This window comes from Carettochelys insculpta, chromosome 1, assembly GCF_033958435.1.
Source record: "Carettochelys insculpta isolate YL-2023 chromosome 1, ASM3395843v1, whole genome shotgun sequence".
In the NCBI taxonomy this organism is placed as follows: Eukaryota; Metazoa; Chordata; order Testudines; family Carettochelyidae; genus Carettochelys; species Carettochelys insculpta.
Genome location: NC_134137.1, coordinates 28959703 through 28985168, shown reverse-complemented (window position 1 = coordinate 28985168; position 25466 = coordinate 28959703). Strand labels below are relative to the sequence as shown.

At 47.8% G+C, this 25466-nt stretch overlaps 1 protein-coding gene across 2 annotated transcripts in view; it reads right to left on the bottom strand.

Moving 5' to 3' along the window:
* Positions 1–21290, bottom strand: part of LOC142007335 (putative N-acetylated-alpha-linked acidic dipeptidase) — a 79526-nt gene extending 58236 nt beyond the window's left edge. For both annotated transcript variants that reach the window (XM_074983950.1, XM_074983958.1), the window contains exons 1-4: positions 21108–21290; positions 18896–19004; positions 14951–15137; positions 13462–13563 (exon numbers count right to left, since the gene is read on the bottom strand). In XM_074983950.1, the coding sequence (XP_074840051.1) occupies positions 13462–13563; positions 14951–15137; positions 18896–19004; positions 21108–21225 (516 nt within the window). In that variant the 5' untranslated portion in view covers positions 21226–21290. The remainder of the gene's footprint in view (positions 1–13461; positions 13564–14950; positions 15138–18895; positions 19005–21107) is intronic.
* Between the last annotated feature and the right edge of the window lie 4176 nt (positions 21291–25466).

Below are 25466 nucleotides of genomic sequence, written 5' to 3'. Positions count from 1 at the left end.
TGGGCGGGGTGCTGACTTTTGGAGGTGGCTCAGGGCTGGGGATTGGGATGCAGGAGAGGGTATGCGTTGCTAACTCTGATGGGGTGGGGCGCGTGCTTGGGATACAGGAGGGGATTTAGGATGTAGAAGTGGATATGGGGTGCTGGCTCTCAGAGGGAGGTCAGTGCTGTAGCAGGTGTTTGAGGTACACAAGGGGGTCTGGGGTACTGGCTTTGAGAAGCGGATCAGGGGGTTGAAATGCAGGAGGGGGTATGGTGTGCCCGCTCTGAAATGAGGGTCAGGGTAAGGGAGGTGCTTGGGATACAGAATAAGGGTTGGGTGCAAGAAGGGGTGCACAGTGTTGGCTCAGGGAGAGGGGGTGAGAGCTGGCATACAGGTTTGGGATTCATAAGGAGACTGGGGTGCTGGCTCTAAGTTGCGGCTGCATCAGGGGTGCAGCATAGGATATGGGGTGCTGTGATTGATTGTGATCAATCAGTTGGTGACTACCGCTTCACAGCATATTTTTCAGTGTGTTAAATAGCCATTGGAGGTCATTCAGTTTTAAACAGCCACTGGAGATTGTTCCACAATCCCAACTAGATCTGTGTGTTAGGAATTTGTTTCCTGATATTCATGCTCAAGTTATCTTTTCTTAATTTCAACCCATTACTCTTAGTTATTCTGCTTTGTAGCAATCTGCATAACATTGTCCAAGGGGTCAGTTTTACATCCTTTCAAATGTTTGTCAACTATTATCACTTAGGAGATCTTTCAAGGTTTTTCTAATGTGTCTTTCATTGTGGATCTAAGCCTTAGCATTTAGAGCCAGCATGATGTGTTTGCAAACGAAAGGTTCTTCTATGCTGGAAAACTAAGTCATAGTTTAAAATGTGTTAACATGCTCATAGATATATACATTTCAAGGCCAGAAGAGAGCTACCACATCAACTAATTTGACCTGCATGATGCAGCCATGGGATTCACCAAGCCACTTGAACATCAAGTCCACATATTTAATTAGTATTGCCAGTCTGTGTGAATTTTATCTTGGTTCTCGGGATAGCTGGTGTGTTACTTAATGCACCAAGTTATAATTGTGGAGAAAAGCTGATAATGTGACTTAAGTCCATTTAATAAGCTGAGACACCAGAAGCCAAACAAAAATAACCCCAATTAAAAATATTTATGATTTTTAAACCAATCTCAACTTTCTTCTTGGCACCAGACTCTTTTGTTGTTGGTAATTAGAAATGAGTGAATAACTGATCTGGGGGAGGGGGAAAGCTGGTTTGATTTGAGCCAAATGATTTTTTTTTTAAAAATTCATTGAATTGAAACAATTTGAAGTAAAAAAAGAACTGTTCTGAAATATTCAAAATATTTCACTGTTGCTTTTTAGAACACAAGTATGGCCACATTGGGTCTGACCAAAGGTCCATTTACCACCCCCCGCATCATGGAAGGACAGAGTGACCAACACCGCCATCCTCGAGCAAGCTGGAATCCCAACCATGCACACCCTCCTCAGGCAGCGTCAGCTCTGCTGGCTTGGCCACGTCCACAGGATGAATGACGGAAGGATTCCAAAAGACATCCTGTATGGTGAGCTAGCCTCTGGCAAAAGACCTCCCGGACGCCCCCAATTGCACTACAAAGATGTTTGCAAGAGAGACCTCAGAGAGGCAGACATCGAGCTGGACAACTGGGAAGAACTAGCAGACGACCGCAGCAGATGGAGGCAGGGGTTACACAAGGGCCTTCAGAAGGGCGAGATGAGGATCAGACAGCTAGCAGAGGAGAAGCGAGCGCACAGAAAGCACAGTAAGGACTTGCCAGACTTGTCTTCCAACAGTGGCCAGAGCCAGGTGCTCCAGAGGGAAAGAACAGAACAGAGAAAAGACAGGTTACTCACCGTAGTAACGGTGGTTCTTCGAGATGTGTCCCCGTGGGTGCTCCACAATAGGTGACTACCCAGCAGTAACCCAAGATAGGAGGTGGGTAATCGGATTATGTGCAGCTTGTCCCCGAGAGGACCGCTGTCGAGAGACGGGTATCCTCTTGGAATACCCTGTGAAGGGCGTAATGTTTGGCGAAGGTGTCATAGCATGACCAGGTCGCCACTCTGCAAATGTCTTTTAGCGCAACGCCCTTGAAAAAGGCTGTTGATGCCGCCACCGCCCTAGTGGAATGAGCCCTGGGCGTGGCCAGTAAAGGAGTCTTTTTGAGTTCGTAGCACATTTTTATGCAGGATACAATGTGCTTCGAGATTCTCTGCGAAGAGAGACCTTCTCCTTTCGATTTGGGAGCAAGAGAGACTAGGAGTCTATCCGTTTTCCGGAAGGACTTGGTCCTGTCTACATAGAAGGCTAGCGCCCTCCTCACGTCCAGGAGGTGTAGGCGCGCCTCTTTGTTAGAGTTATGAGGCTTTGGATAAAACGAGGGTAAAACAATACGTTCGTTAATGTGAAACTCAGAGGAAACCTTGGGAACAAAGGCTGGATGCAGCCGTATGATTACCGCCTCCTTGGAAAAAACAGTGCAGGGTGGCGTTGCCATAACTGCCGCAAGCTCGCTCACCCTGCGAGCTGACGTAATTGCGAGAAGAAAGGTCGTCTTTATCGTAAGGAGGCGGAGGGAAACCGTGGCCAAGGGCTCGAACGGTGGTCCCGTTAGCCCGTTAAGCACCAGGTCCAAGTTCCACGAAGGTGGAAGCGGTTTCCGAGGGGGGTATAGGTTTACCAACCCTTTGAGGAACCTGGTAACCATGGGATGGGCGAACACCGTGTGCCCTTCCTCCTCGTGTCTGAACGCCGAAATGGCGGCAAGGTGGACCTTTAACGAGGATAGTGAGAGTCCTCCTCTCTTGAGGTCCAGTAAATACTCTAATATTACAGGTATAGGCACCGAAAGGGGGGCCAGCTGTTTGGTAGAACACCATGCCGTGAAGTGAGTCCACTTCTGCTTGTAGGCCTTCCTGGTGGAAGTCCTCCTGCTACTTTCTAGGACTTGCTGCACTTCCTCCGTGCATGTGCTCTCTAGGGAGCTGAGCCATGGATTAACCACACTTGTAGTCGCAGGCCTTGGGGGTGCGGATGCACTATGGACCCCTGGGCTTGCGTGAGCAGATCCGGCGCCACTGGAAGGGGCATCGGTGGACGGTCCGACATGCGCAGGAGTAAGGGGAACCATTGCTGTCGATCCCACGTTGGGACGATCAGGATCATTCGGGCTCCTTCCCTCCTGGCTTTCTGCAAGACTTTGAGAATCAGCACTGTGGGAGGAAAAGTGTAAATCAGGGGGCCCCTCCACGAGATCGCGAATGCGTCCCCCAGGGACCCCCGTCCCAGTCCTGCCCTGGAGCAGAATCGTGGGCACTTCTTGTTGTGTTGAGTGGCAAACAGGTCTATCTGGGGAAAACCCCATGCGTGGAAAATCGGTCGTAGCAGATCGGGACGGATCTGCCACTCGTGCGTGAGTGCAAAACGCCTGCTCAGCTGGTCTGCCTTCACATTGTGAGCGCCTGGTAAGTACGAGGCTTTCAAGATTGTATTGTTGGCGATGCACCAGTTCCATAACCGGACTGCTTCCGCACATAAGGCATGGGACCGAGCTCCTCCTTGCCAGTTTATATAAAACATGGTGGAGGTATTGTCTGTACTGATCCCGACAACTTTGCCTTGTATATGGTCTCGAAAGTGTCTGCAGGCGCTGAACACTGCTCTGAGCTCCAGTATATTTATGTGCAGTGACTGCTCCGTGGAGGACCACAGCCCTTGAGTCACCTCTTCGCCCGTGTGCGCTCCCCACCCTATGAGGGAGGCATCTGTAGTAAGAAAAACCGATATTTGTGGTTGGTGGAAGGGTACCCCTGTTAGCAAGTTCTTGGGGTTTACCCGCCATTGCAGGGATTTGCGCACCTCTGCTGTGGGCGACACCACCCTGTGAACGGTGTGTGCTGCCGGTTTGTATACGCTCGCCAGCCAGTGCTGCATGCTGCGCATGTGTAACCTGGCGTTCTGTACTATGAACGTCACCGCTGCCATGTGGCCCAGCAGCTGTAAGCACGTCAGGACCAGCACCGTAGGGCTGAAGGTGATGACCTGCACGAGGGAGCCGATGGCCCTGAAGCGAGTCTCTGGTAGATATACTCTCGCTGTAATAGAATTTATGCGTGCCCCTATGAAATCTATGTCCTGTGTGGGGTCCATCTTTGATTTTGCCAGATTAATAACCAGGCCGAGCGAAGAGAACGTGCCTGTTGTGATGTGTATCATGCGTAGTACCTTCTCCTTCAAGGCCCCTTTGAGTAGGCAGTCATCTAGATATGGGAATATAAATACCCCCTGTCTGTGCAGGTAGGCTGACACCACTGCCAAGGTCTTGGTGAAGACTCTGGGGGCCGAGGATAGGCCAAACGGTAGGACCTTGTATTGAAAATGTTCTTTGCCTACCATGAACCGGAGGAATCGCCGGTGAGCCGGATGGATAGTTATGTGAAAATATGCGTCTTGCAAATCGAGGGCTGCAAACCAATCTCCATCGTCCAGTGCCGTAAGGATGGAGGCGATTGTGATCATCCGAAAACGTTGCTTGTGCAGGTACCGGTTGAGGCCTTGAAGATCTAAGATGGGCCTCCAGCCTCCTGTCTTTTTCTCCGTGAGGAAGTACCTCGAGTAGAACCCTTTTCCTTGCAGTTGCTCCGGCACTCTTTCCACTGCCCCTATGAGCATGAGATGGTCTACCTCCTGCTTGAGCCTCGCTACGTGGGAGGCCTCCTGGAGGTGGGGCCTGGGTGGAGGTCGTGGCGGTGGGAGCGACTGGAAGGGGATGGCGTACCCCGTGGCTATGATCTCCAACACCCATTTGTCTGTGGTGATCCTTTGCCACTGGTCGAAGAATGGTCGGAGGCGATGGTGGAATAGCCGTTTCGGATGACCTTGTGCGATGGTAGTGATGGCGCAGCCCTGGATCTGTGTGTCAAACTTGTGGCCTTTGGCCCTGCCCCGAGGACGCACGGCTCTGTTGTGAACGTCGCCTGGGAGTTCTGTACTGCTGGTGCTGTTGATGTCACCCTTGCTCGTAACCCCTGTGGTACTGGGGACGCTGTTGCTGGTACTGGTACCGTCTTTGTTGAGGGTAGTACTTTTTCTTTCTGTATGGAGGGGTGTAAATCCCCAGGGTCCTATGTGTGGCTCTTGAATCTTTACTGGAATGAAGGACCGAGTCAGTTGATTCAGCAAACAGCTTCTGCGAGTCGAAGGGAAGATTGACTATCTTTGCCTGCAGATCCCTCGGTATACCCGAAGTCTGGAGCCAGGACTCCCTTCGCATCACCACTGCCGTAGCTGTGGAACGTGCTGCTGTGTCCGCAACGTCCAGGGTGATCTGAACTCCCGTGCTTGAGGCCGCGTAGCCTTCTTGCACGATGGCCTTGAGCACCGGTTTCTTGTCCTCTGGAAGTGAGTCCATGAGGGAGGTTAACCTAGTGTAGTTGTCAAAATTATGGTTCGCTAAATGAGCTGCGTAATTTGCCATTCGCAACAGTAGAGTGGAGGAGGAGTAGACCTTTCTGCCGAACAGCTCTAGCTTCTTGGCATCTTTGTCTGTTCCCCCTGTCTTAAATTGAGATGTCTTTGATCTTTGTTGCGACAACTCCACCACCAAGGAATTTGGTTGTGGGTGGCTGAACAGGAACTCCATGCCCTTCGCCGGCACGAAGTATTTCTTATCCGCTCTCTTGTGGACAGGCGGAATAGTCGCAGGGGTCTGCCATATCGTAGTGGCGGACTCCAAGATTGCTTCATCAAGCGGTATTGCTATTTTGGAGGAGGCCGGAGGTCTCAGATTTTTGAGGAGCTTATGGTGTTTCTCTTGCACCTCTGCTGTCTGGATGCCTTGCATGAAGGCCACCCTCTTAAACAGCTCTTGAAACTGTTTGAGATCGTCCGGAGGATGGACATCCCCCGGGGCCGTAGCCTCGTCCGGGGAGGAGAGCGAGGAACCACTGGGGTACGCCCCTCTGGATCCTTCCGGTTCCTGTTGGTGATGGCACACCCTCTCGCTGGAGGCTTGCGAGGGAAAATCTCGGGGTTCCATAACCAGTCCCCCCTGAGATACTTGAGTCTCTGTCCCCGTTCGCGATTGCCCTCGGGGATACGAGATCGTCTGTGGAGATCTTTCCCTGGTAGATTGCCGGTGGTGTCTATGCCCCGCGTGATAGGGGCGACCATGGCAGTATAGGCACTGTTCTTGGGAAGGTGACCTAGACCACCCCCTTGGTGCATACCCTCTGCGTCTGGGGGAGCGAGATCGTCGAGAGATCTGGGACACTGGAGAGAGCGATTTTGGATAGTATTCCAGCAGCTCAAACCCCAGGAAGGGTGAAGGTGGTCCCAGCCAGGGCGAGGCTGGTTGTAAAAATGGAGACGGGGGCTCCGGGTAGGCTAGGGGGGACCCCTGCCTTCTGGTTGGAGTCTGCAGCATAAGTGGAGGGCTGAAAGAAAGCAACTCCGCAGCCCTGTCTGGAGAGGGGCTGCGGTGCCTCGTTTTGTGTGCAGCCTTCCCCCTCCCTTGAGGAGGTAACTCCGCCCCCTGATGTGTAGGGGATCTCGGCCCCGTCCGCGTCGTGCTCGGCACGCTCATGGGCAGTGCCGCATGGGCGGCGTCCTCCAGTGCCTGCAGGCTGCGTGCCTGCGCGCTCTGCACCGCCGGTTCCCCGGGGGTCGGTGCCGCTGCTTGCGGTGCCGCCGGTACCGGCGCTTGTTTAGCCGCCGCCCTGCCTGCTGTGCAGGGCGGCTGTTTGATTATCGGAGGCTGAGCCGCCTCCACGTGGCTCTCCGTGCCACCGCCGATCAGCTGTTGCTGCGGCTGGGGGCTGCGCGCTCCTCCCGTCCCGCTCGCTGTTGCTGCCGGCAGGGATCGGGCTGGGGAGGCTTTCCTCCGTTTTTGTGCTGATGGGGTGAGGGAGGCGGCTTTCCTTTTATGGGCCCCGGAGGGTCCCTCCTGCTGCGGCCGCTCCAGCACGTCTGGCTGGAGGGCCTTGTCGAAGAGCAGCATGTTAAGCCGCATCTCCCTGTCCTTCCTTGCTCTGGCTGTTAGTTTTGCACAGAAGGAGCATTTCTCCGTGACATGGGACTCCCCCAGGCACCTTATGCAGAGACTGTGCCCATCAGACGCTGGCATTGCCTCTCGGCAGGACTCACATTTCTTAAATCCTGAAGAGGACATTGTTGGTGAGTCTTTCAGTTGTTAATGGGTACTTAGCACCTTCTCTGTGCTGTTTTTCCCCTTCTCCGATAGCCTGCCGCGGCAAGAGGGCTGATGGCCCTAGGCTCCTGGCCTCCAGTGTTCCGCTTGTTACTGGGACTGGACTGAATGCCGTCCCGCTTGTTGTTTTTTTTTTTTTTTTGAAAAATAACAACTGGCTAACTTGCAGTAGCCTAAGAACTTGAAAACTTTAAAGAAAAAACAGTTAAAACCATTGACTACGCTAACTTGGCCTTAGCCTAGTTCGGATTTCGTCTGCAGCCGACGGCGGTTAAGAGGAACTGGAGGGGACCGGATCGCGCACGTGGCCAGGAGCCCGCAAGGGAGCGGCGCGCGCCGGCACATGTGCGGTCCAGCAGAAACTGCTTGGAAGATCCGATCTGCGGCGCCAGGCGAGCCCGACACCTATTGTGGAGCACCCACGGGGACACTCGAAGAAGAACAAGTGATCCATCCACAGCTGCCCACTTCCATCTTCTGGCAAAGTCTGGGGTTACATTCCTGCCCACCTTGTTTAACAACCAGTGATGGAGCTATCCTCCATGAATTGATCTAGCTCTTTTTGAAAAATTGTTACAGTCTTGGACTTCACAATATCCTCTGGCAACAAGTTCCACAGGTTGGTTGTGTGGTATGTGAAGGTGCGCTTCCTTTTGTTTGTTTTAAACCTACCCACTATCAATTTCAATGGGTGACCCCTAATTCTTGCATTAGGAGAAGGAGTAAATAAATCTTTATTCACATTTTCCACTCGTCATGCTTTTATAGACCTCTGTCATATCACCCTTACTTGTCTCTTTTCCAAGCTGAAAAGTCCCAGTCTTATTAATCTTTCCTTGAATTGCAGCTGTTCCATTTCCTAACCATTTTCATTACCCTTTTCTGAAGTTTTTCCAATGCCAAGATATCTTTTTGAGATGAAGTGACCACATCTGTACGCGGTATTCAAGAGGTGGCATACCATGCATTTATATAGAAGCAATAAGATTTCATCTGTCTTTTCTATCCCTTTCTTCAGGATGCCTAACTATCTGTTTGCTTTTTTGACTTCTGCTGAGCATTGAGTGGATGTTTTCAGAGAACTAGCAAATGACTCCAAGAGGTCTCTCAAGTGATAACTTCAGTTCCCATCATTTTATATGCATAGCTGGGATTATGTTTTCCAATATGCATTACTTTGCATTTATTAACATCAGCAGGCAGTTTATTGTGTCTATAATGAATGGTCCAGAGAAGGGATAATGGGAACTTTTGTATTTCTTGGAACACAAGAAGAAGGGGACATTCAATAATATTAAAAAGTGGGAAACACAAGAAATATTTTTACACACAATGGTCGTGTCTACACTAGCCCGTATCTTCAAAATGGCCATGCAAATGGCCATTTCGAAGATTACTAATGAGGCGCTCAAATGCCTATTCAGGGCCTCATTAGCATGCTGCTGGCCGCGGATCATAGAAATTGCTGCTTTTCGCTGCCGTGCGGCTTGTCGAGATGGGGGTCCCTTTCAAAAGGACCCTGGGAACTTCAAAATCCCCTTATTCCTGTCTACTGATAGGAATAAGGGGATTTTGAAGCTGGCGGGGTCCTTTTGAAATGGAGCCCCATCTGGATGAGCCATGTGGCAGCAAAAAACAGCAATGTCTAAGAGCTGCAGCCGGCAGCATGAGTAATCATACAGAGTTATGATTGCTAAATAAAATTATGAAAAGGCTATTAAACCTAAAGTTTTCTGAGCATAATTATCCAAAAAAGGATGAGATTTACACAGGGGCAGATTATCCCACACCGGCCTATTGAAGAGTTCTTGCACCAGTTTCTGAAAGGTCTAGCACTGGCCCTTGCCAGAGACAGGACACTGGAATAGGGGGACTTAGGTCTGATCCCATATGACAATTCCCATGATGTCTTCTGTTCCATAGCTGCAGTCTTGGTACTGAACCCTGCTTTGTCTGCACACAAAAGCCCTATTGTGTGCAATCTATTTGTATTGTCCTTGTAAAACACAGCTCTCTTAGAGATCATGAATGTGGCAGCTTGTACTCATCCTGTGAAGAGCCTTGTGGACCAGGATCTTAGTCACTCCCTACAACCAACAGGCTGGCAGTCAAGGTCTCAGCACAGTGCTAGTTTGTCCTGGCCTGTGTTTGTTGACCAGCAGAAATGCTGCATCAAGCTGCATGAGCTTCTGCTTATCACTGGAGGTTACACTTCTACCTACAAAGGGAAAGGTTCCATCTCTCCATTGGCTGAGAGTACAGGGCCAAATTCACTGCTAGCATAAACTTCTGCATCAGAAATATTTTTGTGTGTGCTAGGTATGCATCAGCTCTGATGGGGGTGGTAATACTGTACCAAAGAAGGGAGAATTCTAGCAGAAACAAGGCTGTCACCCCAAGCGTTCCTTCAGCTCAGTAACAGGATTTGAACGCACTCCCAAAAACATGTCAAGGAAGAACAGCAACCAGGATTTGGCCCAGAAGTATAATACGTCAATAATAGGGTGGGGAATCCCTGCGACTCTATACCTTGTGCAGTTGTATCTATCACACCTTACATTGCCCCTCCTAAAGGGGGGCCCACATAATGTTCCATGGCTGATACAAAGCCTATTAGAGACAGTATTCATAGTAATGGGAAGCCCACTTGCTTTGGCAAGGATAGTCTTTGGTTGGGGCACTGTACTGGGTCTTGCCAAATCTAGGTTTTAATTCCTGATGGTCTAAGACTCCCTCAGGCAAGTCACTCCCCTCTGTGTATTAGTTTTCCATCTGTGAATGGGGTTAATACTTCTTTCTCCCACCATCTGCCTTGTGTTCTCAGATTGTAAGGTCATTGGAACTGGGACTGTCTCTTACTAGGTGTCTGGCACTATGTAGCCCTGACAGTATTTTAGATTCCCTACGTCATATGATTATACAAATAATAATATCAGGGTCTGGCAGTTTTCACTGATGACAATTGTGCTGTATCTGATGTACCGAGAAACTAGAGATTTCCAGCTTTCAGGCCTGCTAACCTGGGACTTCTCACAAGTGCTAAAACTAACTGTGAAGGGGGGTCGGGGTATAAACATACTGTATAGCTTGTATTAAAAGAAAACCCATCATCCGGAAATCTCTGATACATAATGGAGTAGCCCATTGCAATATTTTATTGTTGACAGCACAAGCTAAATGTATGAAGCTTTTGCCACCATGGTGACCAAAAGTAAGGAACAATTAACATCTTATTCTGTGAAGAGACAGTTTGGCCTCTCTCAGGCATCATTATTTTTTTTCCTCAGATAGCATTCAAGTATTTAGTTTTAATTAGTTTTTTAAAAAGGAGGCATCAGCCTTTCAGATCTATTAGTGTTAGTCCCCTATTTCCTATCATGTGGCTTCCCAGAAAACATAAAATGGCAATGGCACAGTCAGTGTTCTTCTCAGGATACTATTTTACAACCAATCATAATCCATGAGCGCTCCTATGCATCATGCTCCAAATGGCCTGCTGTAGTCCTACAAAATCTCGTTAACTGAAAATACCCTGCTGAATAGAGATTGTCTGGTCTGATTTTCCAGCTTGAATATTAAACCAAACTGTGAGCAGGGTACCTTTAGTTTTCTAGGCCTGTGCAGCCTATTATTAAACCACAACAATTAACAGCCTGAATTAAATAGTCAAGGAAGATATTGTCCACAGATTAATCTTTTCTAATCTTACAACTGCTGACTAAATCTAATTATGAGCCATAAGGACGGAACACAGGAAATCTCCTGCTACACAGGCCAGTTTTACAAGGAACCCTCTGTCCTTTGGAACCCTCTGCAAAAGAGGAGGTACCAAAAATAATACTTCATGGAATGTTCTGAAGGACAAACGTCTATTAATACAGGAGCATTAGGTTTTAACAAGAGCCGGACATGAGCAACCCAACTTTTTGGATGCAAAGGGCAGCATGATACGCTGTCCTAAAAGGTGGTGATGTATGCACATTCCTCCATACACAATTACTTCCAAAGCCTTTTGGCATGCTCAGTGCCTTCAAGAAACACTCACCCTGAAACAAGAGCATTTTGCCTAGAATTTTTGCAACCAAAACTTCCAACACAAAACGGGGGTCTGAGCCAGCATTCCTTACATTCCATCCATGGTCAACAGGATTTCGGGACGCATAGGAAATGAAGGAGCCAGATTTTGCTGCATGCCAAATACCTTCTCATCATTCCTGGAAATGTAGTGCTTTCAAGGTATGACATGACAGTGACACAAGATATAGCTGGGCTGGCACTGGTGTGGCAGGTTTCACAGAAAACTGGCACTTTCAGAAGCAACAAAGCAATAAGACACCCACCAATGGTCCACAGACTGTGTGGCTAGTTAAAGCATAACCGCACAGACACCCATGAGTACCAAGCATTTATCACCAGCTAATGCTTCATAAATGTGTATTTAAAAGAACCTGAGGTAAGAACTAAATGCTCATTGGTCAGAATAAGGCTTGTCTCTACTGGGAAAATGCATCATGTTAGAAAAGATATTAAATTCATATCGTTTAGCTAATGTTAGGTTAACCTTCCCCCCCACAGAGGCCATGGGGTAGATTTTTAGTGGCATAAAGAGCACTTAACTCTTACTGAATTTCACTGGGAGATAGAAACCTATGTGACACTTGAACCTTTGAAAATATACCCACCATGTCTACCTTAGGAAAGTGTGTATTTTAACATTTACTAGATAACACAGGGGTCAGCAACACCTGGCATGGGTGCCAAGAGTGGCACGTGAGCTGATTTTCATTGACACACAACGTGGGAGATCAGCCCTGCACCTCCTCTCCTATGCAGCTGGGAGCTTGCTCAAAGCCATGTTGCCTGTAGATTAACAAAAGATCAGCTAATGCTACCAATCACTTCCTACATGGTAAAGCTCTGCATCTTAATTTGTTTATTAATGAAGCTGTTGTAAGTAGGACTATTAGTAAGTTTAAAAGGAATCACCAGCACTAGGCCTGTACACAGAGGTCAAAAGGTCAAATTTCAGCACTCTGCCTTGGGAAGGCTGCTGATCCCTCAGCTAGCACATTATATTTTAATACGTATTAGTCAACTGTGCTTGATGGTTAAGCTAATGTGTTTTGAAAGTAACAGTCCTTGTCTACATTAAAGGGAAAAGTAGCATTTAACAGTGTGTTAGTTAAAACTTCATTGGGGCCAGGATCCCTAATGTTTATAGGGCACATTTAGATGGCCATGTTCTGAGATACTGAAGCTCAGATTTTGTACCAATGTCAGCAGCAGCTGAGGATTCGTAACACCTTTGAAAATATTATTTAGATACCTGAATATGAATGTAGGATTCTGATTCATTACCCAAGATTGAAAACACTGAACTAAGTTTAGGAAAAGAGGCAAAACAGAAAAAATCTCCAACTGAAGCTGTAGGGGGAAATTTAAAAGAGCAAATATAATTCCCTAAGTCAAATTTTTCCTAATACACAAGGCTAACACTTTCTAGGGATGATGTGGTTTCATGGTAGAGGCTGAACCACCCTGGTCCAGCACCCTCCAGATGCAAGTGGTCCTGAATGAAGGAATTTGCTGGTCCAGGGTAAGACAGGCCTCTGGGCTCACCCAGGAGGCTGCCAGCTTTCTGGCTGGATTCCTCTCCTATCCACTGCCCACTCCCTGCCCCCAGTCTCCCTGGGGGGCTCTGCTCCTGCTGAAGCTCTATGCTGTCTGGCTGCTGGCAGAGATCCCCTGCCTGGGCAGCTCCCTGCCACCACGGGCTGACTGTGGGGCTCCCCGGCCCAGGCCACTACCCGTACTATGGAGGAAACAGCAGGACTCCCTGGCCGGGGCTGGGCTCCCCAGCCCCAACCCAGCTCCCCACAGTGAGGCTGCCAACAGGGCTCCCTGCCAGCAGTAGGGCTCTGCTCTGCCAGTCAGACTAGGCAGTTGGGCCTCTCTGGTCCAGCAGCATCCATGGGGTCCTGCTGGACCACGGATGTTGCTGGACGTGAGAGTGCCAGATAAAAGAGTTTCAACCTGTCTGAGCATACGGTAGGATTGCGAACCTACCAGGTTTGTTCAGGAATCTCCAGAAATTTATGATTAATCTCTTAAGGTTATGTCACATGACGAAACCTTCATGAACACATCCAGCCCAAAGTGGCATCCCTAGCATAGGCCTAAAAGCCTGAAATTAAAGCTTTCTAGCCTCTTTACCTCTGGTACCCCTTGAGCTGAGTAGGCATTGTATGGTGGCACAACATCTGTAACCGTTTCATATCCTGGAGGGGGAGGTTCAGATAATGATGTATTGAAGACCTAGTTTTAAAGAAGAAAAAAGAGACACAATATTAGGAAGAGGCACAGCCCAAATGGGCACATCTCAGATGGTTATGGTTTTGAATCAAATCTAGTTCCATTGTCTAAACCAGACTCTCTCCCAACCAGCTACAGGTCATGCACTTCATGTTCCAGAGTTAGGCCCTATCTTGTAAAGAGAACTGTGTAGGTGGACCCAACACCTGAATCAGCGTGGACCTCCAATAAAATATGCATGTGCCCACGTGGCTCTCTTTGATTGATATATAGCCCATGGTTGGACAACACAGTGGTGAAAATGCCTGAGTATGATATAAACTGCAGTTTTTAACACCAGTGAAGCTCCTTTGCCTGTCAACTACACGTTCAGTTTTTGCTTGTGTGGACACAGCCTTAGTCCCATGTTTTAGCCCAGATACGTGATGCAATTCGAAAAACTGGTAAGTTTGAACACCATACAATTACCCGTACTGTGAATAATGAAGCTGAATGCATTTTTTCTCCTGATACTTGGCAGGGCAGTTTAAAAATGAAATAAAAATAGTAAGAATTCATGTAGTACTTCTTCTATCCATGGACCTCAACACAGTCAACAAATATGGGTAAGTGTCATCATCAGCAATACACAGTGGGGAAAATTAAGGTACAAAAAGACTAAGGTCCCAGTCTTTGCCCAAAGCATGCTGAAGTCAGTGACCATCTCTTACTACTGACTTCAATGAGCTTTGGATTGAACCCGATGTGATTTTCATACAGAAAATCATTAGTGGATTGGAGTACGGATTCTCCCTCCAAACACCCAGTTTGTTATCCCAAGGTATCTGAAGGTGAGTTAGGGTTTGTCTACATGGGGAGCTAATCCTGATTAATTTTCTATGTTGACTCTCTTGTTCTGAATTATGTAAATATTATTATCTTAATCTACTTACTCCTTCAAAGGATTAAGATAATCCAGAATAAAATACTCCTAACCCAGAATAAGAGCATCTACAGACTGAGGCTATGTCTACACTGGGCAAAGTAAGTCAACTGCAGATACACAATTCTAGCTACAGCAATTGCATAGCTGGAATCGACCTACTGCACTTGGCTTACTTAGCCATCCCTACTGAACACGGTCATTGGGAGAGTTTCTCCCATTGACTTCCCTTACTCCTCGAGACACGAGGAATACAAGGGTAGAATGTGACTCCTGAGCGGTTCATCTTGCGCACCCTTACTAGACGTGTGAAATCGACTGGAGCAGGTGGATCTTCCAGACTAGCGTAGACGTAGCCTGAGTTAATAAAGATCAACTATTCCACTTTAGTTTCATATCCTACTCTAATCCAAATAAACTTCCCCTGGTAGGAAAACCCTGAGTTGTGAAACTTGATGTCTTCTTTACCTCATTCCCATACTCATCAATAATTGAGATATAGTTGGGATTCGTTTCATTAGGGTAGGATAACAGGACATCATAGTGAGCTAGCTCCACGGAATCCAGTCCAAATTCCTTCCACTGGGCTTGGATTTGCTGTGCAAGGTTCAGGTTCTCATCTGTGCCTGCGAGATGAGGACGCTGTGTAAAATTACTGGGAAAAAGAAATGGGTATGTATTAGCAGTCAATACTAGAAACTAGAGTTTGCAATTAGAACTGACCTTTTTGACGTAGCTGACCTGCTGGCTGAGTCCTTTCTCTGTGACTCAGTTTCCACATCTCTAAAATGGCACAATGATAACTACCTCCTTTGCAAAGCACTTAGACATCTACTAATAAGAATTAGATGTAATAATTATTCCCCTGTACTACAGCCAAACACACCCTGCAGAACCTGATTTACAAATTTAATGAAAATCTCATCGCTAAATTTGATTTGCTACTCTTCACGTGGCTCTGTTATAGGCAACATCCACCATGGGTGCCCCAAGTCTTCATGAATTCTAGCACAAATGATTATTTGTCCAAAAAACTCACACTGCAAATTGACTATGGCTCTGTGCCTCTTTAAAAAGATTCAGTCATGCAATCAGAGATCAAAAGCAATACCGTGTGACTTAGCTGACGCATCACGTATTACGAATAATGAACAGTGAATCGATGGAGTGAACAGTCTGCAGAAAGACTGTGGGCAACCATTGTTTAAAAACCCTATTTAAAGAGACTAATGAGGAAGGATAGCTATGTGATCAGGGCACTGTGCTACAAACTTCCTATATGAGTTTGGGCATGTCACTCAACCTTAGGTTTCTTTCTGTATAATGGTGAAAGCACCTCACAAAGGCACTGTGGGTACAAACTCATCTACTGTTTGTGATGCACACAGATATTATGGTGACAGGGACAAGAGATGTATCCAGATCTTAATTTGGCCGGTATTTGTAAAAAATCCAATTGAAGAAATCACTATCTGCTTGATAGTGATTCACAAAAAGAAAGAATTAATGACAAAAGTTTCTAAAACATCTGTGCCAGGCTCCTAAATTCCACTTTCAAATAACTGAAGCCAAACTATTGAAAATATTCAGGCACCTGAAGAGCCACATAGGTGCCTAATGGGATTTTTCAGAACCGCCTAGATGCCTACTCCAAATTGATTTCACTGGAAGTGAGGTGCTAAGCACTTCTGAAAATCTTGTCTGGATCATTAGAGGCTTAGAAATATTTTAAAAAATTAGACTTAGGGGCCTAATTCTGATTAACTTTCAGTGAGACACAGGGACCTTAGGAACCTCACTTTTGACAATGGGACTCTAAGTGCCTACCTGACTTAGGCACTTCTCAAATTTTTGCCTTAAGTAACCAATTCAAACAGCTCCACTCCTCTTACCACTTCTGCAGACTGTTTCGTGCTGCCTACCTTACCCATTCTTTGGGTACACACAAATGACATGAGACTTCAGATAAGTCCACTAAACTGAAAGGACTGTAGCTTTGCCTCCTGTCTTGAAAATGTAAAACGCTGCTGATGTCACATCTGAATTAAATGTAGATTTTTATTTAACCTCTACAAAAAGACAATAGCCAAGTTATCTACTGAACTGCATATGTATCTAGTGTTTCCTTTGTTTTACATTACTTGATTAAATACTTATTTGTAATTACACTGACATTGCCTTTTGAAAATACTAGATAAAGCACTTGTAAACACACTTCGTCTGCCACCCTTCTGTGCAGTGGCACATGAGCTCTAACCTGGGGAGAATTCTAGCACTACTGTATAGTGAAAAATATGTAATTCAACTGTTACAGAAACCAGTTACTAGCTAAGCCCTGGAGTTTCTATATTAGCCAGCTGTGCAATAGTCTGTGAACTACAGAGATACGATTGAGAACAACTTTGACCCTTGCTTGCTAGACCACTGAGAAGACCAGTGTTACTCTACATTTCAAAGAATACTCCTGAGTTAACACTAAGCCATTGTCCTAACATAGTGTTGGGGTGACTGTTCTGATGGGGGCGTCAACTCCTGGATGACATGTAGGATTGAGACCCTGACCATTTATCTTCACTTAAGATTCAATGGCACTTTTCATTAAAGTTTGGAATGTTTAACTCTGGGATCTTGGCTAGGGTCCATTTCAAACAATTGCATCCCTCCATCTTTACATTCCCTTTGTTATTATAATTGGATGTTGTGTTTAATTTTCCACCTCATTCGGCTGCTCAGTATTACTGTTGTGTAAATAACCTATTCCACCCTAGAGCTGCCTGCTTTCACAGGCTGAGGCAGCCATTCTTTGCTGTGGGCACAGAGATGAGGGTCTGACCTAAGCACAATCTTGTGTTTTTTTAAAAGGTTGGTAGTTAAAGCAAATGAGAATCCTTTAATTACTTCCAAATCACTGATACTTTTTACACTGAAAGTTAATTACTGGCAATAAACAGAGGTCTTGGATCTGTTCCAAACTGGAATTAACAAACAAATGCTTGATTCCATCATGATAATTTACCCAACCACCTCACATAAATTACTAGGGCTACAGCCACACTACAACAAAAGATCAACCCACATGAGGGGAGGCGAGGAATAAGGAAGGTTGAAGGAGAAACACTCCCATCAATCTTCTGCCATGTGGACAGACAAGGAAGTCTACCGTGGATAAATCCATTTTAGCTACGTAATTGGCGAAGCTAAAATTGTACGTTGGCAGTCGATTTCTATGTCTAGTGTAGACATAACCTAAGTGGGTCTCAACTTTGCTTTAGTTAAAGTTTCGGGAATAAATTATGAAAATGAAGAACTATTATAATTATTTTTAAAAATCTATGTTCCTCCTTTTTACCATTATCTGAATTTTCAGGAGATTCACACAGCCTTCTAGTTAGGGCTTTAACACAAGGAAAAGATTATTTTAAAAAATTTTGGACCAGACTCTCAAACCCTGAAATCAGTGGGAGCTTGGTGCTAAATCCATAGAGGACCTAGGCCTACCATGCTAGTTAACATGCTTTGGAATAGATATGTGGAATACTTTTCTCTTTTGAATTAAGTGTATCCTTAAGAAGGATCTTAAAGGCATAAGAACCACAGATTTTATTTTTTACTTCATTGCTAAGATTTTAAATTGACCAGCTAGTATCTACCCCATCTTCATATGCCCATACAAATAATTCTCATAACAATGGACTAGAGCCTGTAGGATGTGGTCCACATAGGAGTTTCCAGGTGAAAATGAAAAGGCCGTGTTATTTGGACCTAATATATGGGAATAGGAGATAAAAGTAGAAAGGAATTAACCTGCAAATAGTCTAGAAAGCTGCTGAGTTCTCCTTTCATTTACACTGGTGTAACTCCACTAACTTCAGTGGAGTCACTCCAGATTTAGGACCCTGATCCACTCTAATCTCCCTTTGAAATCAGAGCATGGCCTGAAAACTGATGCAAGGTAAACACTCCCATGCAACAGAGAGAAAGCCCTGCTACTCTATATACTATCAAAACAAAAAAGCAGTAAAGTAGCACTTTAAAGACTAACAAAATAATTCATTAGGTGCTCAGGGGTCGCATAACTCCCATGCAAATGGACCTGGCTGCAAGGGGGTAGGCTGGGCTCTGACAGTGTGGTAGCATTAACCTTCTAGGCCTCTGAAACAGTTCAGAGCCCCAGGGAAGCACAGTGAGAGTATGATCACACTGAAATCACTGAACCTTGCTCATTACAGAGCCACTACTGTTTCTACAAGTTAAGAAGTGACAGAAGGAGCTGTGACAGACTTCACTATCCATCATAGCTCATGTGACTATTTTCAACACAGGCTAGCACCCAAAGTCTGTTCACAAACCTAGCCATTGTGCCATATGATCACAGATTAATTTTGTGAACAGATAAATACAAACTTCACTTACTACAGAAATTGTTTAATGTTTTCAGCTTTCAGTTCAGTCATAAATGCCTTCTTCACCTTTTCATGAGAACTAGTAGCTGTTGCCTCAGCAGTAGGCTTTGTAAACCAGCCTGCAAAATACAATAACAAGAACACTAGGAAAGTATTATTTCTATAGCCCATGACAATATCCTTCAGTATCACTTCAAGATTTTATCATGCCTTTTATTAGAGGTTTTATTACACTAGTGTTTAGAGGCCCCAGCAAGATCAAAGTCTGATGCAGGAGGCACTGAACCAACAGAAGTAAGAGAGTTTGTAGCCTGGGCAGATAAAACAGACAGTGAGTAGGGGAAAAGGAAATATTATCCCTATTCATTAGGACAATCCTAGCTGACTGTGGATTTTGAAGAGTTCCAGCCACCTTCCCATAGGCCCTGGGCCACCAAATTACTGTTCCCTCCGTGTCTGCTGGTTCAGTTCTTCTCAGAAGAAAGATGCACAGAAACAAGGAAGGAGGTGGGTTGCAAGTACACAGAGTGACAGGTAAATCTCTGTGACTTTGGGATCTGCATGCTCCGGAATTTTCTCCTATGAAACATCTAGGCTACGTCTACACGTGAAGGCTACATCAAAGTAGCCTATTTCGATGTTGCGACATCGAAATAGGCTATTTCGATGAATAACGTCTACACGTCCTCCAGGGCTGGCAACGTCGATGTTCAACTTCGACGTTGCTCAGCCCAACATCGAAATAGGCACAGCGAGGGAACGTCTACACGCCAAAGTAGCACACATCGAAATAAGGGAGCCAGGCACAGCTGCAGACAGGGTCACGGGGCGGACTCAACAGCAAGTCGCTCCCTTAAAGGGCCCCTCCCAGACACACTTTCATTAAACAGTGCAAGATCCACAGAGCCAACAACTAGTTGCAGACCCTGTATATGCAGCACGGACCCCCAGCTGCAGCAGCAGCAGCCAGAAGCCCTGGGCTAAGGGCTGCTGCCCACGGTGACCACAGAGCCCCGCAAGGGCTGGAGAGAGAGTATCTCTCAACCCCCCAGCTGATGGCCGCCATGGAGGACCCCGCTATTTCGATGTTGCGGGACGCGGATCGTCTACACGTCCCTACTTCGATGTTGAACGTCGAAGTAGGGCGCTATTCCCATCCCCTCATGGGGTTAGCGACTTCGACGTCTCGCCGCCTAACGTCGATTTCAACTTCGAAATAGCGCCCAACACGTGTAGACGTGACGGGCGCTATTTCGAAGTTACTGCCGCTACTTCGAAGTAGCGTGCACGTGTAGACGCAGCTCTATTGTTATAATGTCTCCTTAAGCAAAAGGTAATTGTTGCAGGGATTGCTTTGTTTCCGATATTTACTGAGCAAGGATTTGTAAACTTATTCTAACTTCTTTAATAAATGTTATGGGGAAAAAACAGTTAAAACAGTAAAGACAGAGGTTGTGCGCCATCAGGAACACCTGGTTGTAGAAAATAAAACCACTGGAATTGTGAGTTAAATTTTTAAATGACACCCCCCCCCAAAGTTATCTGTGTGACTAAAGCACAGATTATGTCCCTAACTTCAACATTTAGAAAGGGGAACATATAGCAGATAGGGAGGCGAGCCACCAGCCCAACCTAACACATATTTCCATCGCTGTGAGCAGAAAACAAACCAGTCAAGACTTTTTGGCAGCACATCCCAAGATTAAAAACTCGACCTGACGTTGGGGTTCTCTTCCGCTTTTCCCCACCGCTGCTCTCTCGCAAACTGGGCGGGGGGCGGGGAGAAGGGAGGGAAATGTCCTGTTGAAAATGCCCAGTGCAGCGGTGGGGAAGGTGAGTTCCAATGGCCACAGCAGGTGCTGTCTGCCTGCGGCTCCCGGGCTCTTCAAACGAGGCTCTTCTGTTCAGTGTGTTTCCCCAGCGTGGGTGTCTCTGCCCGTCCCTGCCCCGCGGCGAACCTCGCCGTTTCAAACACCGACCCAGCCCCGCGTTCCTTCCCAGGCCGGCCGCGGGGCAGGGGCGCTTTCTGCGAGCGGAGCGGGCTTGACCCCAGGAGGCGCACAACCCGCCCCCCGCTCCGGAGTGCCCCTCCCCCTTGCAGGCCCGTAGGAAGCCCTGGACGCCCCCCACTCCCCTTACTCCAGGTCCCCCCCACCCCCAGCCCAGCCCCAGGCTCGCCGCGGAGCAGCACAGGCCGGCGAGCCCGCGGCTTAGCACTGTACCGATGAGGAACCCGAGGAGCAGCAGCGCGGCCGCGGCCGCCACGCGCGGGGCCCAGCCGCAGGCCCCGCGGCTCGTCGGGGAACTCCGCTCCGCGCCGCTCCGGAGCACCGTCCACATGCTGGCCCGGGCGGGCTGCTCCCCGCTGCCCGGCGATCCGGGCGCTGACTCTGCCGGCAGCTGCTCCCGCGGGCAGGGGACGAAGATCACGGCTACGGCGCCTCCCTGGCCCAGCCCGGGTCCTGCACGCGCCCGGGGCTTCCCTGGAGGCAGCTCCGAAGTCCCCGGCCTCTGAGCCAAGCAGGAGTCTGCAACGTGTCTCACTTAGAGGCGGGCTCAGGCCCAAACGCCCCGGGAAGGGCCGGCTCCCGAGCCAGGCTGTGCGAAGTGAAAAGAGCTGGGGCTGCTTGTCTGCTGGGAGAGGCGTGGGGCATTTCCTTGCAGGGTATCAGCTGCTTATGTCTGGGTGGCTGCAGTAAGCAGTTCTGTGTAGGTCCAGGGTATGGCCCCTGGCAAACAACGGGGAATAAAAACAACAAGTCTTGTGGCACCTTAAGCTTTTGTGGGCAAAGACCCACTTCGTCAGATGCATGAGTAGCGGGGGGGTTCGTGGGGCTTTGCCCACGAAAGTTTATGCTCCAAAATATCTGTTCGTCTATAAGGTGCTACAGGACTTCTTGTTTTTGAAGATAGACTTAACTCGGCTACCTCTCTGATACTTAAAGGGGAATAAGCTGGGAGTCAAAGGCCGCATCTACATGGACAGCATCTGGTGACAGAACAGGACTTTTGGTGACAAAACTCACAGAGCATCTACATTGCTGTCTTGCTCTGTCCGGAGTTTGTCTGCAAAGCTCAGCTGAGTCTGCAAAATTATTCCTGTTCCCGATCAGGTATAACACCTCTGTTGACAGTGTTTTGCAACAATGTGCCCACGTGAACACTTACGTTGACAGAGAGGGCTTCCAGTTTCCCGGGTAACCCTGTTTGCAGAGCTTCAGATCAGCCATTCTGTTAAGAGTGGACAGGGCACTCTGGCTGCTCTCTGTCGACAGAGCAGATTGCATTTTCAGTGTAGATGTAATCTGTCGGCAGAAGTACTGCCGAGTTTCCTCTGCCGACAGTGACTTCTGTTGACAGATGCTGACTGTGTAGACGTAGCCGGGGCTCTTTCAAAAAATCCCACCACATGTTTACATACAAAATGCATTCTTTCAGTATTAAATCACAGCAGTATTTCTGGCCACCCTCTTCTGCTCACGGATGAGGAAGAGTGCCTTTTGCCAAAAGATTCTTTTGGAAACAAAATTGTGTAGGTGCCCTAGGGGATCTCTTTTCCAAAGAGCAGTCCTCATGTGCTGGGTTTTTCGATCCTGGGTGTTTCCTGGCCTGTTCTTTTGAAAAAGTGGCTTGGGTGCGGCCACTCTCTATGGAAAGAGCAGATCCACTTTTCAATCTGCTCTTTTGTGTGTGGTCACGATCTTTCGAACAGACACTTTTCAAAAGAGATCTTCCAAAAGAACATTTGAAGGACTGCGGTAGTATAGATATAGCCAAACTGTGTGGGAACCTGGGTAGTTGCAGCTGTGTTCTTAAACTCCTCATGACTGGGGAGCTTGCTTTCGTGTATCAGACATTCTTACCCTCATGCCTCTAGTTCAGTGGTTCTCAACCTTTTCACTAGTGCACACCTCCAGTCACCCTCAAAATGTTTGCAGACCCCCATCAAAGCAGATTCTAGCTGCTACATGCGCTTCATTAAATGAAAAACAAAAGCACAACACAGATTTTCAAAGAGCCGTTAACATTACTGGAAGATAATTCATTGCAATTTACTTAAAACTTATTTTCTATGATCATTTTTATTTACCCTTCCCCACCCCCACGGCTCCCTTGCAATACCCTCACAGACCCCCAGGGGTCTACAGAGCTCAAGTTGGGAACCATTGCTCTAGTTTATTCTGGTTTAGAAGTATCCTCCACCGTCTGGTTGCAGAGCTCTAACCCTCGTGAAGAAGATAGCTGTTTAATGCTGGAACTGTCGCAGTTCAGTGGACTGAAGACATCTGAGAGACAGCGCTGCTGTGTTCTCTTCACAGTTCCTAAAATCAAATATTGTTTAAAAATGAATCTTCCTCATTCAGGTCCATCAGTTTGAGATGAGAGACGCAGCCGAGGGTATCTGGCAGCCAGTGGTTTGGGAAATTTCAGGAAGGAACAGTTTCAGGGCTGTTGCCTGTCCCAGCACAAAATATTAATGTTTCACTTGAGGTGATATTGCAAGGTTCTCTCAGGACCTCTGCTGTCAGAGTTTGGTCCAGTTCCCAGTGGGATCAGGTCCTCTCTGCACAACAGCCACAGTGAAGCAAGGGTTTTAAATGCTACCTTTACGGAGACCAGGGTGTTCCAATGGTTTAACCCAGGGATCGGCAACCTGTGGCTCACGAGCCATGTGCGACTCTTTGAGGAGTCACTTGTGGCTCCGAGTGCTGACTCCTCTGTGTCTCTGGATGCTGGAATTAGTCTCACCATACGTTCGGTTAACTTTCTGTCTGGCCGGGTTTTTACAAAATCAGAAAATGTCCAGGTTTTGCTCAACTTCTGCTAACTCTTTCTGCAGCTCCAGAGTTCCCCCCAACCCCACCTCAGAAACAGAGTGGGCAGGAGTGGAGCTGTGCTAGGAGATAGTGGCAGGGCTCCCCCATCCCTTTTGGTTTAGGGAAATAAGATCTGTGGGGGCAGGTTCAGGCTGGGAGTTAAGCCCCTCCAGCCGTCAGTGTGTATGCAGCCAGCCAGCCCAGGCATTGCCACTTACTGGCTACGTCTACACGTGAAGCCAACATCGAAGTAGCTTATTTCGATGTAGCAACACGTTCTCCAGGGCTGGCAACGTCGATGTTCAACTTCGACGTTGCGCGGCACCACATCGAAATAGGCGCTGCGAGGGAACGTCTACACACCAAAGTAGCACACATCAAAATAAGGGTGCCAGGCACAGCTGCAGACAGAGTCACAGGGCGGACTCAACAGCAAGCCGCTCCCTTAAAGGGCCCCTCCCAGACACAGTTGCACTAAACAACACAAGATCCACAGAGCCGACAACTGGTTGCAGACCCTGTGCCTGCAGCATGGATCCCCAGCTGCCGCAGCAGCAGCCAGAAGCCCTGGGCTAAGGGCTGCTGCCCACGGTGAGCATAGAGCCCCGCAGGGGCTGGAGAGAGAGCATCTCTCAACCCCCCAGCTGATGGCCGCCATGGAGGACCCGGCAATTTCGACGTTGCGGGACGCGGATCGTCTACACGGTCCCTACTTCGACATTGAACGTCGAAGTAGGGCGCTATGCCGATCCCCTCATGAGGTTAGCGACTTCGACGTCTCGCCGCCTAACGTCGAAGTTAACTTCGAAATAGCGCCTGACGCGTGTAGCCGCGACGGGCGCTATTTCGAAGTTAGTGCCGCTACTTCGAAGTAGCGTGCACGTGTAGACGCAGCTACTGGCAAGGTAAGCACTCTCCTTGTGGGGGCTGGTTCAGGCCGGGAGCACAGCCCAGCGGCAGAGTGCTTGCAGCCCAGCTGTGAATGGAGCCAGCAGCTCCCAGGAAGGCTGCATTGCAACAGTTACCACATGGAGCTGCCTTGACCTGACTGCTGTACAGTCACCATCAGGGTTTTGGACATTGTGCTCAAATTAATTAATACTGAGATTTTCCCAAGCTCTGGACTCAGGGGAGCGGGAGGGAAGAAAAAAAGTGTTCAATGTGGATAGCAAAAGGGTGCTCAAGTTCACTGTGGGCTGCTGGATTCTCTTTTACATACTTCCCTAGGTCTGTGATGATCTAAGGCTCAGGACCTGCCCACAACTGATGGGGTTTCAGCTTCCTTTCTTGCTCTGGGCTGTAGGTCCCAACAACTAAGATGCTTCAAGAGCAAGTGTGCCATAGGCTGCTCATGGGGATCGACCAGAAGTTTTGGTTCATCCTTCCAATATATCTGTGAGACAGGAATTATTATTAAACCTATTTCACAGCTGGGACAACTAAGGCTGATTGCGAGCCAGGCCTCACAGCTGCTGCACACCTGTGTCTGAAAAACAGGCCTCGGCTAATTCTGTTTTGCTGCCAGTGTGCTTTGAAAGCCACTCTCAGCCTTGGTTGCCATTTATGGACTACTACTTAAGTTGAACCAAAGAAATGCTGGAAAAAGAATTCATTTCCAGACGCCTCAGCTTCTGCTCTAAGCACTAGGCAGGGGGCTTGAAATTTCATAACGGGGACACAGCGCAAACACCCTCCCTCTGCTGCCTCTGCTGGCTCCCCTCCGCCATTGCAAATAAAGCATAGTGCTTAACTTATGGGAGACTG